Source organism: Procambarus clarkii, chromosome 52 (assembly GCF_040958095.1).
Source record: "Procambarus clarkii isolate CNS0578487 chromosome 52, FALCON_Pclarkii_2.0, whole genome shotgun sequence".
Taxonomy (NCBI): domain Eukaryota; kingdom Metazoa; phylum Arthropoda; class Malacostraca; order Decapoda; family Cambaridae; genus Procambarus; species Procambarus clarkii.
In genome coordinates this window covers 15,048,815-15,064,133 of record NC_091201.1, presented here as the reverse complement: position 1 = coordinate 15,064,133, position 15,319 = coordinate 15,048,815, and the positions used below count along the sequence as shown (strand labels likewise).

The following is a 15,319-nucleotide window of genomic DNA, read 5'->3' as shown; positions in this document are numbered from 1 at the left end:
CTGTCTCACTCTACCTGTCGCACTCTACCTAACTGTCGCACTCTACCTGTTACACTCTACCTCTCGCATTCTACCTGTCACACTCTGCCTGTCGCACTCTACCTAACTGTCGCCCTCTATTGATGATGAGTCAACTCCCCCAGTTACTGATGATAGTACTTGTACGGACCGACGCTGCCTGCTAATTTACTGAGCCATTTATCAACAGTTATCACTGTTAGTAGTTTATATTAAATATTGTGCGAATGAGTCATTTGAAGTTAAATATTGTGTCATTGAACCATATGTGATGAACTTGGATTGGCCCCTCAGGTAACCACTCAACTAGTTAACGTGCAATTAGCGTTTAATCTGATAGCAATTTCGACGTCAATTATGGGAATAATTGACGTATTATCACGTCAAACTCACTGACGCACCTAACACAGGATAATGAAAGAAAAATATATTACAGGTTACAGTGAAGAAACTTTATTGATTTTAAAATACAATGCCGGTGAGGAGAGCGGCCCTGTTGAAGACAAGACTGGCTGTTGTATATGATCAACTGTATTCTGATCGATCTATTGAACAATGATACAATTATGCCTGTCATCCTGACTTGTTTGGTGATGCTACACACCTGTGTCCAGCAGCTGGGATGTGTTCGTAGATACCACCACATCTCTCCAGTGATCAGTGATCAATAACCAGCTCGACATGCTCCAGTGATCATAGACAGATCAATAACCAGCACAGCATGTTCCAGTGATCATTGACAGATCAATAACAGCACGACATGCTCCATTGAGCATTACTCAATAACCAGCAGAGCATACGCCAGTGATCATAGACAGATCAATGAATAACACAGCATTCTCCAGTGATTATTGATTAATAAGCAGCACGGCATGCTCCTGTGATCATTTATCAATAACTAGCACAGCATGCTCCAGTGATCACTGATCAATAGTCAGCACGGCATGTTCCAGTGATCACTGATCAATAATCAGCACGGCATGCTCAAGTGATCATTGACCAATAACTAGCTGAGCTTGCTGCAGTGATCATAGAGAATCAATAACCAGCAGAGCATACGCCAGTGATCATAGATTAATAAGCAGACGACAAGCAGCTACAATAACGTGGCTGATTATATGATGACCAAACACCACGCCCCAGAAGGGACCACCACGCCCCAGAAGGGACCACCACGCCCCAGAAGGGACCACCACGCCCCAGAAGGGACCACCACGCCCCAGAAGGGACCACCACGCCCCAGAAGGGACCACCACGCCCCAGAAGGGACCACCACGCCCCAGAAGGGACCACCACGCCCCAGAAGGGACCACCACGCCCCAGAAGGGACCACCACGCCCCAGAAGGGACCACCACGCCCCAGAAGGGACCACCACGCCCCCGAAGGGACCATCACGCCCCAGAAGGGACCACCACGCCCCAGAAGGGACCACCACGCCCCAGAAGGGACCACCACGCCCCAGAAGGGACCACCACGCCCCAGAAGGGACCACCACGCCCCAGAAGGGACCACCACGCCCCAGAAGGGACCACCACGCCCCAGAAGGGACCACCACGCCCCAGAAGGGATCATCACGCCCCAGAAGGGACCACCACGCCCCAGAAGGGACCACCACGCCCCAGAAGGGACCACCACGCCCCAGAAGGGACCACCACGCCCCAGAAGGGACCACCACGCCCCAGAAGGGACCACCACGCCCCAGAAGGGACCACCACGCCCCAGAAGGGACCACCACGCCCCAGAAGGGACCACCACGCCCCAGAAGGGACCACCACGCCCCAGAAGGGACCACCACGCCCCAGAAGGGACCATCACGCCCCAGAAGGGACCACCACGCCCCAGAAGGGACCACCACGCCCCAGAAGGGACCACCACGCCCCAGAAGGGACCACCACGCCCCAGAAGGGACCACCACGCCCCAGAAGGGACCACCACGCCCCAGAAGGGACCACCACGCTACATCTACTTGATAATGGTCCAGGACGGACAGAAACGTCGTCGTTTCTTCATCCTCTGGTGAGTGGTCTGGTCATCATTAATTAATAAGCAACTCGGCATGCTCTAGTGATCATTGATCAATAACCAGTATGGCATGCTCTAGTGATCATTGATCAATAACCAGTATGGCATGCACTAGTGATCATTGATCAATAACCAGTATGGCATGCACTAGTGATCATTGATCAATAACCAGTATGGCATGCACTAGTGATCATTGATCAATAACCAGTATGGCATGCTCTAGTGATCATTGATCAATAACCAGTATGGCATGCTCATGTGATCATTGATCAATAACCAGTATGGCATGCTCATGTGATCAGTGATCAATAACAAGGATAGTATGCTCAAGCGTTCATTGATCAATAAACAACATGGCATGATCCTTGCGCCATTGACTGATCAATAGCAAGCACGGCATGCTCCAGTGATCACTCATCAAAACCGCAGCATGGCTTTCTCCAGTGATCATTAATCAATAATCCGCAAAGCATGCTCCAGTGATCATTAAATAATAACCAGCTTACCATGCTCCAGTGATTGATCAATAACCAGCATTTCATGCTCCAGTGATTGATTAATAACTAGCATTTCATGATCCAGTGATTGATTAATAACCAGCATTGCAGGCTACAGTGATCACTGATCAATAACCAGCAGAGCATGCTGCAGTAATCATAGAGAGATCAATATCCAGAATAGTACACTCAATCGATCTTTATTAAAAAAACACAGCATGTTCCATTAATCATTGATCAATACCTAGCACTGCATTGATCATTTATCAATAACCCGCAAATCATGCGCCAGTGATAATTGAGAAATAATCTGAGTGTCATGCTCCAATGATCATTACCTGATCAACAACCAACACGGCAGGCTACTATTGATCATTCACAGATTAATTACCAGCATATCATGCTCCAGTGATCACTGACAAATCGATAATCAGCACGCTTTCTATTGTGATTACTTATTAATAACCAGTATTGCATGCTCAAGCGATCAATAACCAATACCCAGTACAGCATGTTATAATGATTACTGATCAATACCCACCACAGCATTCTCCAGTGAGCATTGATCTTAGTGGGCCAGCTAGAGGCTAGGGGCATACGCAGGAATATCCCTGCAAAAAATTATCATTGATTAATAACCAACACAGAATGCTCCAGTGATCATAGATCAGTAACCAGCATTCCATGCTCTAGAGTTCATTGATCAATAACCAGCGCGGCATGCTCCACTGATCATTGTCAGATCAATAACCAGCATAACACGCTCATTTATCATTGTGATCAATGAGTTGATCAATAACCAGTATGGCATGCTACAGTGATAGTTGACAGAGCAATAACCAGCACGGCAAGCTCTAGTGATGGTTGATCTATAAACAAATTTGCATACTCCAGCGATTAATGATCAATAACCAGTTCAGCATGCTCCACTGATCATTGATCAATAACCAACATCGCATGCTCCGGTGATCAATGATCAATAACCAGTACAGCATGCTCCATTGATCATTGATCAATAACCAACATCGCATGCTCCAGTGATCAATGATCAATAACCAGTACAGCATGCTCCATTGATCATTGATCAATAACCAACATCGCATGCTCCAGTGATCATTGCCAGATTAATAAACAGCACAGCATGCTCCAGTGATTATGGACAGATCAGTAACCAGCATGTTATGCTCCAGTGATTATGGACAGATCAGTAACCAGCATGGTATGCTCCAGTGATTATGGACAGATCAGTAACCAGCATGGTATGCTCCAGTGATCATTGATCGATAAACTTCACATGCGTCCTGAAAGTCTGCTGAAGCAGCGTCCTGGAAGTCTGCTGCAGAAGCGTCCTGGAAGTCTGCTGCAGCAGCGTCCTGGAAGTCTGCTGCAGAAGCGTCCTGGAAGTCTGCTGAAGCAGCGTCCTGGAAGTCTGCTGCAGCAGCGTCCTGAAAGTCTGCTGAAGCAGCGTCCTGGAAGTCTGCTGCAGCAGCGTCCTGAAAGTCTGCTGAAGCAGCGTCCTGGAAGTCTGCTGCAGCAGCGTCCTGAAAGTCTGCTGAAGCAGCGTCCTGGAAGTCTGCTGAAGAAGCGTCCTGGAAGTCTGCTGCAGCAGCGTCCTGGAAGTCTGCTGCAGCAGCGTCCTGAAAGTCTGCTGAAGCAGCGTCCTGGAAGTCTGCTGCAGCAGCGTCCTGGAAGTCTGCTCTAGTGATCACTGATCAATTACCACCTCAGGATGCTATAGGGTTCATTAATTGATCAATAACTAGCACGGTATGCTCCAATAACGTTTGTGTTACCAATAACAAGTACGGTATGCTCCAACTGTCATTGGTTAATCAACAAACATGGCTCCGTAATCAGTGGTCATCATTAGACAACCAACCTTTTAATATAACCTGAAGGCAAACCTTTCTCTCTCAATTACATTGAGAGAGAAAGGTTCTCTCTCTCTCTCTCTCTCTCTCTCTCTCTCTCTCTCTCTCTCTCTCTCTCTCTCTCTCTCTCTCTCTCTCTCTCTCTCTCTCTCTCTCTCTCTCTCTCTCTCTCTCTCTCTCTCTCTCTCTCTCTCTCTCTCTCTCTCTCTCTCTCTCTCTCTCTCTCTCTCTCTCTCTCTCTCTCTCTCTCTCTCTCTCTCTCTCTCTCTCTCTCTCTCTCTCTCTCTCTCTCTCTCTCTCTCTCTCTCTCTCTCTCTCTCTCTCTCTCTCTCTCTCTCTCTCTCTCTCTCTCTCTCTCTCTCTCTCTCTCTCTCTCTCTCTCTCTCTCTCTCTCTCTCTCTCTCTCTCTCTCTCTCTCTCTCTCTCTCTCTCTCTCTCTCTCTCTCCTCTCTCTCTCTCTCTCTCTCTCTCTCTCTCTCTCTCTCTCTCTCTCTCTCTCTCTCTCTCTCTCTCTCTCTCTCTCTCTCTCTCTCTCTCTCTCTCTCTCTCTCTCTCTCTCTCTCTCTCTCTCTCTCTCTCTCTCTCTCTCTCTCTCTCTCTCTCTCTCTCTCTCTCTCTCTCTCTCTCTCTCTCTCTCTCTCTCTCTCTCTCTCTCTCTCTCTCTCTCTCTCTCTCTCTCTCTCTCTCTCTCTCTCTCTCTCTCTCTCTCTCTCTCTCTCTCTCTCTCTCTCTCTCTCTCTCTCTCTCTCTCTCTCTCTCTCTCTCTCTCTCTCTCTCTCTCTCTCTCTCTCTCTCTCTCTCTCTCTCTCTCTCTCTCTCTCTCTCTCTCTCTCTCTCTCTCTCTCTCTCTCTCTCTCTCTCTCTCTCTCTCTCTCTCTCTCTCTCTCTCTCTCTCTCTCTCTCTCTCTCTCTCTCTCTCTCTCTCTCTCTCTCTCTCTCTCTCTCTCTCTCTCTCTCTCTCTCTCTCTCTCTCTCTCTCTCTCTCTCTCTCTCTCTCTCTCTCTCTCTCTCTCTCTCTCTCTCTCTCTCTCTCTCTCTCTCTCTCTCTCTCTCTCTCTCTCTCTCTCTCTCTCTCTCTCTCTCTCTCTCTCTCTCTCTCTCTCTCTCTCTCTCTCTCTCTCTCTCTCTCTCTCTCTCTCTCTCTCTCTCTCTCTCTCTCTCTCTCTCTCTCTCTCTCTCTCTCTCTCTCTCTCTCTCTCTCTCTCTCTCTCTCTCTCTCTCTCTCTCTCTCTCTCTCTCTCTCTCTCTCTCTCTCTCTCTCTCTCTCTCTCTCTCTCTCTCTCTCTCTCTCTCTCTCTCTCTCTCTCTCTCTCTCTCTCTCTCTCTCTCTCTCTCTCTCTCTCTCTCTCTCTCTCTCTCTCTCTCTCTCTCTCTCTCTCTCTCTCTCTCTCTCTCTCTCTCTCTCTCTCTCTCTCTCTCTCTCTCTCTCTCTCTCTCTCTCTCTCTCTCTCTCTCTCTCTCTCTCTCTCTCTCTCTCTCTCTCTCTCTCTCTCTCTCTCTCTCTCTCTCTCTCTCTCTCTCTCTCTCTCTCTCTCTCTCTCTCTCTCTCTCTCTCTCTCTCTCTCTCTCTCTCTCTCTCTCTCTCTCTCTCTCTCTCTCTCTCTCTCTCTCTCTCTCTCTCTCTCTCTCTCTCTCTCTCTCTCTCTCTCTCTCTCTCTCTCTCTCTCTCTCTCTCTCTCTCTCTCTCTCTCTCTCTCTCTCTCTCTCTCTCTCTCTCTCTCTCTCTCTCTCTCTCTCTCTCTCTCTCTCTCTCTCTCTCTCTCTCTCTCTCTCTCTCTCTCTCCCTCTCTCTCTCCCTCTCCCTCTCCCTCTCCATCTCTCTCCCTCTCCCTCTCCCTCTCCATCTCTCTCTCTCTCTCTCTCTCTCTCTCTCTCTCTCTCTCTCTCTCTCTCTCTCTCTCTCTCTCCCTCTCCCTCTCCCTCTCCATCTCTCTCTCTCTCTCTCTCTCTCTCTCTCTCTCTCTCTCTCTCTCTCTCTCTCTCTCTCTCTCTCTCTCTCTCTCTCCATCTCTCTCTCTCTCTCTCTCTCTCTCTCTCTCTCTCTCTCTCTCTCTCTCTCTCTCTCTCTCTCTCTCTCTCTCTCTCTCTCTCTCTCTCTCTCTCTCTCTGGGACAAACACATTCGCTCAAATCTATTTTCAAGATATTCTTTACGCGTGTGTTTGTTCCTTTTGATTTTCACCGAGAAGACGAACCAAATAATGAACATGTGGGCAGCTTCATTGTGTGGCGGGGCATCCTGCCGGCACATGTATGCTGGACGTCTGCTGCAGCAGTGTCCTGGAAGTCTGCTGCAGCACCGTCCTGGAAGTCTGCTGTAGCAGCGTCCTGGACGTCTGCTGCAGCTGCGTCCTGGAAGTCTTCTGTATCAGCGTCCTGGACGTCTGCTGCAGCAGCGTCCTAGACGTCTGCTGTAGCAGCGTCCTGCACGTCTGCTGCAACAGCGTCCTAGACGTCTGCTGCAGAAGCGTCCTCGACGTCTGCTGTAGCAGCGTCCTGGACGTCTGTTGTGGCAGCGTCCTGAGTCTCCAGCCGGAGCTCTGATTGTAGTGTGAGGAATGGAAAGTTGGGTGGAAGAGCCTCAGGCGAGGGACTATAATAACTTTTCTCTCTCCTCTTCGTTTACTTCATCGTCGTAGAGGTCGTCGGGGTCGTCGTCATCATCGTCGTCGTCATCTAAGAAGAGGTCGTCGTCTGACCAGTGGTTGGTCTCCTCCTTGTGGGCCTCCAGAGACATCAACGTAGGGAAGACATTTTCGCACGTTGAACACCTGATAAGGTAAGCAAGGAAATACCATTACAAAGTTTTGATAAGAGAGCCAATGTGAACAACATTACTGAACACTTGCCGAGCTTATAATAAATGATTATCGTTCAGTTTAATGTCATCCAGTTCTAAGTTAATTTTTATAATGATCTTTGATTCGTGATTTCTAAATAAGGAAATTTTGACAAAGAAAAGTGTTCAATACACCATCGATAATTATATTAAGAGGATTTTCCCGTCATTGATTTGTAATACAAAAAGACAAGTGTTTTGTTTCTTTTATCATGTATAAATGTGTCATGTTTACACCCTGTTTACTACCAAATTAAACAAAAAAGACGCCATGGTTGAGATAGCATTTGCAAGCTCAAAACATCGACTATAATACAAGCCAGAGCTGCACGAGTCTTAGTTGTCGGTCAGTCTTGCCTCACAATATGTCAGCATCTCTCGCGCTTCCCACCTTCACTTTCTCTAACCCCACCTCCACTTTCTCTAACCCCACCTCCACTTTCTCTAACCCCGCCTCCACTTTCTCAAGCCCCACTTCCACTTTCTCAAGCCCCACTTCCACTTTCTCAAGGCCCGCTTCCACTTTCTCAAACCCGTCCCGACTTTCTAAAGCTCCGCCGGCACTTTCTCAAGCCCCACCTCCACTTTCTCAAGCCCCACCTCCACTTTCTCAAGCCCCACCTCCACTTTCTCAAGCCCCACCTCCACTTTCTCAAGCCCCACCTCCACTTTCTCAAGCCCCACCTCCACTTTCTCAAGTCCCGCCTCCACTTTTTCAATCCCCACCTCCACTTTCTCAAGCCCCACCTTCACTTTCTCAAGCCCCACCTTCACTTTCTCAAGCCCCACCTCCACTTTCTCAAGCCCCACCTCCACTTTCTCAAGCCCCACCTTCAATTTCTCAAGCCCCACCTCCACTTTCTCAAGGCCCGCTTCCACTTTCTCAAACCCGTCCCGACTTTCTCAAGCTCCGCCTCCACTTTCTAAAGCCCTGCCTCCGCTTTTTCAAGCTCCGGCTCCACTTTCTCAAGACCCCACCTTCAATTTCCCAAGCTCCTCCTGCACTCTCTCAAGCCCTGCCTCCGCTTTCTCAAACCCGTCTTCACTTTCTCCAACCTCGACAACGAGCTCACACCACCACCACACACCACAATACAAACCACAACACACCACAACACAAACCACCACACACCACAACACAAACCACCACACACCACCACTACACACCACCACACACCACCTACACACACCACAACACACCACTACACACACCACAACCACACACCACCAACATCACACCATAACCACCACCACACACCACACATCACCACCACACACCACCCCTACACAGCACCACACATCATCACACTCAAAAACACACGACCAACAACATACACCACCACAACACACCACCACAACACACCACCACCGCACCACCACCACACACCACCACAACACACCACCACCACACACCACCACCACACCACCACCACACCACCACCACACACCACCACCACACCATAACCACCACCACACACCACACATCACCACCACACACCACCCCTACACAGCACCACACATCGTCACACTCAAAAACACACGACCAACACACACCACCACCACCACCACCACCACCACACACCACACACCACCACCACCACCACCACCACCACCACCACACACCACACACCACCACCACCACCACCACCACCACCACCACACACCACCACCAATATCACCACACACCCCCACACACCACCACACTCAAAAACACACAACCAACACACACCACCACAACACAACATCACCACGCAACTCCACATACCTACACGCACCCCTTCACTCCTCCACACACCACCAACACACAATACCCCCCACCATCATACTCCACAACCACACACCACCAAACACCATTACACTACCACCACACATCACCACCACACACCACCCCAAACCACTAAACACCACCACCACGCACCACAACTACACACCACCACATTCCACCACACACCACAATGCACCTCCACATAACACCAACACACACACCTCCACAGACCACCACCGCCAAACACCTCCAAACACCACAACATACCACCATACCACGCACCACCACTTATAAAAACATACTATCACCACACACCATAACACACACCCGAGCTGAGAGGTATGAGCTACGAGGAGAGACTACGGGAATTGAACCTCACTTCGTTGGAAGAAAGAAGAGTTAGGGGAGACATGATCACCACATTCAAGATTCTCAAGGGAATCGACAGGGTTGATAAAGACAGGCTATTTAACACAAGGGGCACACACACTAGGGGACACAGGTGGAAACTGAGTGCCCAAATGAGCCACAGAGATATTAGAAAGAACTTTTTTTTAGTGTCAGAGTGGTTGACAAATGGAATGCATTAGGAAGTAATGTGGTGGAGGCTGACTCCATACACAGTTTCAAGTGTAAATATGATAGAGCCCAATAGGCTCAGGAATCTGTACACCTGTTGATTGACGGTTGAGAGGCGGGACCATAGAGCCAGAACTCAACCCCGCAAGCACAACTAGGTGAGTACAACTAGGTGAGTACACTATCACATAATACATATTATTACCACGCACTACCACATATTATAAAACACCACCACACACCACCACCACCAACACACACCACCATGCAACTCCACCACACACCACCACCACCACCACACACCACACAACACCACACATACCTTCAAACACCACCACTATCACACACCACCACCATCACTCACCACCAACATACATACCACCACACACCACCACACCACCACCACACACCACCACCACACACCATCACCACACACCACCACCACCACACACCACCACCACACACCACCACCACCCCACCACACCACCACCACACACCACCACCATACCACCACCACACACACCACCACATACAACCACCACCACACCACTACCATACACCACCAACACACACCACCACCACACCACTACCACACACCACCGACATACCACCACCAACACCACACCACTACCACACACCACCAACATACCACCACCACACACCACCACCACAACAACACACCATCACCACCACACACCACCACCACACCACCACCACACACCACCACCACACTACCACCACACTACCACCACACATTACTACCACGCACCACAACCACACACCACCACCACCACACCACTACCACACACCACCACCACACACCACCACCACACCACTACCTCAATCCACCACCACACACCACCAACACTCCACCACCACCACCACACACCAACACCACACCACTACCTCACACCACCACCACAAACCACCAACACACCACCACCACCACCACACACCAACACCACACCACTACCTCACACCACCACCACAAACCACCAACACACCACCACCACCACTACAAACCACCACCACAACCACACACCATCACCACCACACACCGCCACCACACCACCACCACACAGCACCATCACACACCACCACCACACTACCACCACACACCACGACCACACATTACTACCACACACCATCACCACACACTACACACCACCACCACCACCACCACCACACACCACCACCACACCACCACCTCTACACCCCACCACCACACCACCACCACCACACCACCACACACCACCACCACACAGCACCACCACCACACCACCAACACCACCACACACCACCGCCACACATCACCACCACACAGCACCACCACACCATCACCACCACACACCACCACCACACCACCACCACCACACACCACCACACACCACCACCACACACCACCATCACACCACCACCACACACACGCACCTAACCACCACAACACACCACCACCACCACCACCACACACCACCACAACACACTACCACCACACAACACTACCACACACCACCACCACACACCACCACCACACACCACCACCACACGCCACCACCACACACCACCACCACACCACCACCACCACACATCACCACCATCACCACCACACACCACCACCACCACCACCACACACCACCACCACACCACTACCACAACACACCACCACCACACATCACCACCATCACCACCACACACCACCACCACCATCAACACACACAACTACCACCACTACCACACACAACCACCATCACACACCACTACCAAAAACCACCACCACACACCACCACCACCACTACCACACAACACCACACATACCTTCAAACACCACCTCTATCACACACCACCACCATCACTCACCACCACCACACATACCACCACACACCACCAACACACACCACCACCAAGCAACACCACCACACACCACCACCACACAACACCACACCACCACCACCACACTCCACCAATACACACCACCACCATACACCACCACTACACCACCACCACACACCACCACCACACACCACTACCACACACCACCACCACACACCACCACCACACACCACTACCACACACCATCACCACACACACCACCACCATGCACTACGCACCACCACCACCACCACACACCACCACCATGCACTACGCACCACCACCACCACCACACACCACCACCATGCACAACGCACCACCACCACACAGCACCACCACACCACCCCCAAACACCACCACGACACATTACTACCACACACCACCCCAACACACCATCACCACACACTACACACCACCACCACCCCCAGACACCACCACCACCAAACCACCACCACCACACAGCACCACCACCACACCACCACCACAACACACCACCACCACACACCACCACCATACCACCACCACACACCACCACCACACACCACCACCACCACACCACTACCACACACCACTACCACACACCACCACCACACCACCACCACCACCACCACACACCACCACCACAACCACACACCATCACCACCACACACCACCAACACACCACCACCACACACCACCACCACACACCACCACCACACCACTACCACACACCACCACCACACATCACCAACACACAACCACCACCATGCACCACCACACACCACCACCACAACCACACTCCATCACCACCACCACACCACCACCACACACCACCACCACACCACTACCACACACCACCACCACCACACACCACCACCACCATGCAACACCACCACACACTACCACCACCAACACAAACCTCCATGCAAAATCACCACACACCACCACCACCACACACCACGTAACACCACACATACCTTCAAACACCACCACTATCACACACCACCACCATCACTCACCAACACTACACACCACCACCACACATACCACCACACACCACAACACACACCACCACCACGCAACACCAACACACACCACCACCACACATCACCACCATACACCACCACCCCGCTACACCACACATACCACCACCACCACCAAACACCACCACCACACAACACCACACATACCACCACACACCACCACCATCACACAACACCACTACACATACCACCACACACCACCACTTATACCACCACCACCACCACATACCACCATCACCACACAACACCACACATACCACCACCACCACATACCACCACCACCACACAACACCACACATACCACCACCACCACCACACACCACCACACATACCACCACCACCACCACACACTAGCAAACACAACACCACACGCCACCACCAACACACACCACCACTGTTGGAAATTTCCAACACTAATAAACTACTATTGTATTATAATACATCATCATCATTATATACTTACTACAGTAGGTATTAATTTCACTAACGGTAGTGTCAACATAAATTAACCATTTCATCTGCGTATTAGTGCTAGAATTCTCATGAAATCGAGTAGCAAAATTGCGTCAGTTAATGTCTAGTTAGACACGTTTAATACCAATGTGTTAGAGAATTTATGTGGTTCTTTAAATTATCAGTATTCCGTGTAATAATTACCTACGGATAATATGACTCCCAATAATCCAAAACCGAGAGTTATTAACTGAAATTATTATCTAGTAGCAGTTTTGTCTGTTACGTACGAATGCTATGGAGAGAATAAAAATCTTCTCCATTTCTCATTTAACTCCATTGAACCACCACACCACACCAAAAACCACCACCACACACCACACAACACACCAACACACACCAACACACCACAACCACACACCACCATTACACACCACCACCACACACCACAAACACACACACCACCACCACACAAACCACCACACACCACCACCACACCACCACCACCACACACCACCACCACACACCACACACCACCACCACACAGCACCACCACACAGCACCACCACACCACCCCCAGACACCACCACCACAGATTACTACCACACACCACCACCACACACCACCACCACACACTACACACCACCACCACACCACCACCACACACACACCACCACCACCACACCACCACCACCACCACCACACCACCACCACCACACAGCACCACCACCACACCACCACCACCACACACCACCACCACACACCACCACCATACCACCACCACACACCACCACCAAACACCACCACCACTACACCACCAAACACCACCACCACTACACCACTACCACACACCACTACCACACACCACCACCACACCACTACCACACACCACCACCACACACCGCCAACACACCACCACCACCACCACACACCACCACCACAACCACACACTATCACCACCACACACCACCACCACAGCACCACAACACACCACCACCACACCTCTACCACACACCACCACCACACACCACCACCACAACCACACACCATCACAACCACTCACCACCACCACACCACCACCACACACCACCACCACCACACCTCTACCACACACCATCACCACCACACACCACCACCACACCACCACCACACCTCTACCACACACCACCACCATACCACCACCAAACACCACCACCAAACACCACCACCACCACACCACTACCACACACCACAACCACACACCACCACCACACCACTACCACACTCCACCAATACACACCACCACCATACACCACCACTACACCACCACCAAACACCACCACCACACACCACTATCACACACCACCACCACATACCACCACCACACACCACTACCACACACCATCACCACACACACCACCACCATGCACTACGCACCACCACCACCACCACACACCCCCACCACACACCACCACCACACCACCACCACCACACACCAACACCACACACCACACACCACCACCACACACCACAACCACACAGCACCACCACACCACCCCCACACACAACCACGACACATTACTACCACACACCACCCCAACACACCATCACCACACACTACACACCACCACCACCACCACACACCACCACCAAACCACCACCACCACACAGCACCACCACCACACCACCACCACCACACACCACCACCACACACCACCACCATACCACCACCACAAACCACCACCACACACCAATACCACCACACCACTACCACACACCACCACCACACACCACTACCACACCACTACCACACACCACCACACACCACCAACACACCACCACCACCACACACCACCACCTCAACCACACACCATCACCACCACACACCACCACCACACCACCACCACACACCACCACCACACCACTACCACACACCACCACCACACACCACCACCACACCACCACAACCACCACCACACACCACCACCACAACCACACACCATCACCACCACACACCACCACCACACCACCACCACACATCACCACCACACACCACCACCACACCACTACCACACACCACCACCACACATCACCACCACACACCACCACCACCATGCAACACCACCACACACTACCACCACCAACACAAACCACCATGCAAAATCACCACACACCACCACCACCACACACCACATAACACCACACATACCTTCAAACACCACCACTATCACACACAACCACCATCACTCACAACCACTACATACCACCACCACACATACCACCACACACCACCAACACACACCACCACCACGCAACACCACTACACATACCACAACACACACCACCACACATACCACCACCACCACCACCACATACCACCATCACCACACAACACCACACATACC

General features: G+C 51.1%; 3 protein-coding genes across 3 annotated transcripts in view; 1 reads left to right on the top strand and 2 right to left on the bottom strand.

The window, feature by feature from the left end:
• Nucleotides 1-1,139: 1,139 nt before the first annotated feature.
• On the top strand, nucleotides 1,140-2,039 carry LOC138352132 (proteoglycan 4-like). The gene has a single exon (XM_069304393.1). It carries the CDS (start codon nucleotides 1,140-1,142, stop codon nucleotides 2,037-2,039), a length of 900 nt encoding a protein of 299 aa, XP_069160494.1.
• A 1,743-nt stretch (nucleotides 2,040-3,782) lies between these two features.
• On the bottom strand, nucleotides 3,783-4,402 carry LOC138352131 (uncharacterized). Its single transcript, XM_069304391.1, has 2 exons — nucleotides 4,380-4,402; nucleotides 3,783-4,236 (listed from the first exon to the last, which is right to left on the bottom strand). Exons 1-2 carry the CDS (start codon nucleotides 4,400-4,402, stop codon nucleotides 3,783-3,785), a joined length of 477 nt encoding a protein of 158 aa, XP_069160492.1.
• A 2,160-nt stretch (nucleotides 4,403-6,562) lies between these two features.
• Nucleotides 6,563-15,319, bottom strand: part of LOC123753512 (unconventional prefoldin RPB5 interactor) — a 418,006-nt gene continuing 409,249 nt past the window's right edge. Inside the window, exon 4 of the mRNA XM_069304310.1 lies at nucleotides 6,563-7,179. Within this exon, the coding sequence (XP_069160411.1) occupies nucleotides 7,002-7,179 (178 nt within the window). The 3' untranslated portion in view covers nucleotides 6,563-7,001. The remainder of the gene's footprint in view (nucleotides 7,180-15,319) is intronic.

Bases quoted from the DNA above. Each gene is read 5' to 3' on its own strand.
- LOC138352132 (XM_069304393.1), top strand. From the start codon at position 1,140: ATGACCAAACACCACGCCCCAGAAGGGACCACCACGCCCCAGAAGGGA.
- LOC138352131 (XM_069304391.1), bottom strand. From the start codon at position 4,402: ATGACCACTGATTACGGAGCCAT. The intron at 4,237-4,379 runs GTTTGTTGATTA...AGTGATCACTAG, and splicing joins ACCACTGATTACGGAGCCAT to AGCAGACTTCCAGGACGCTG.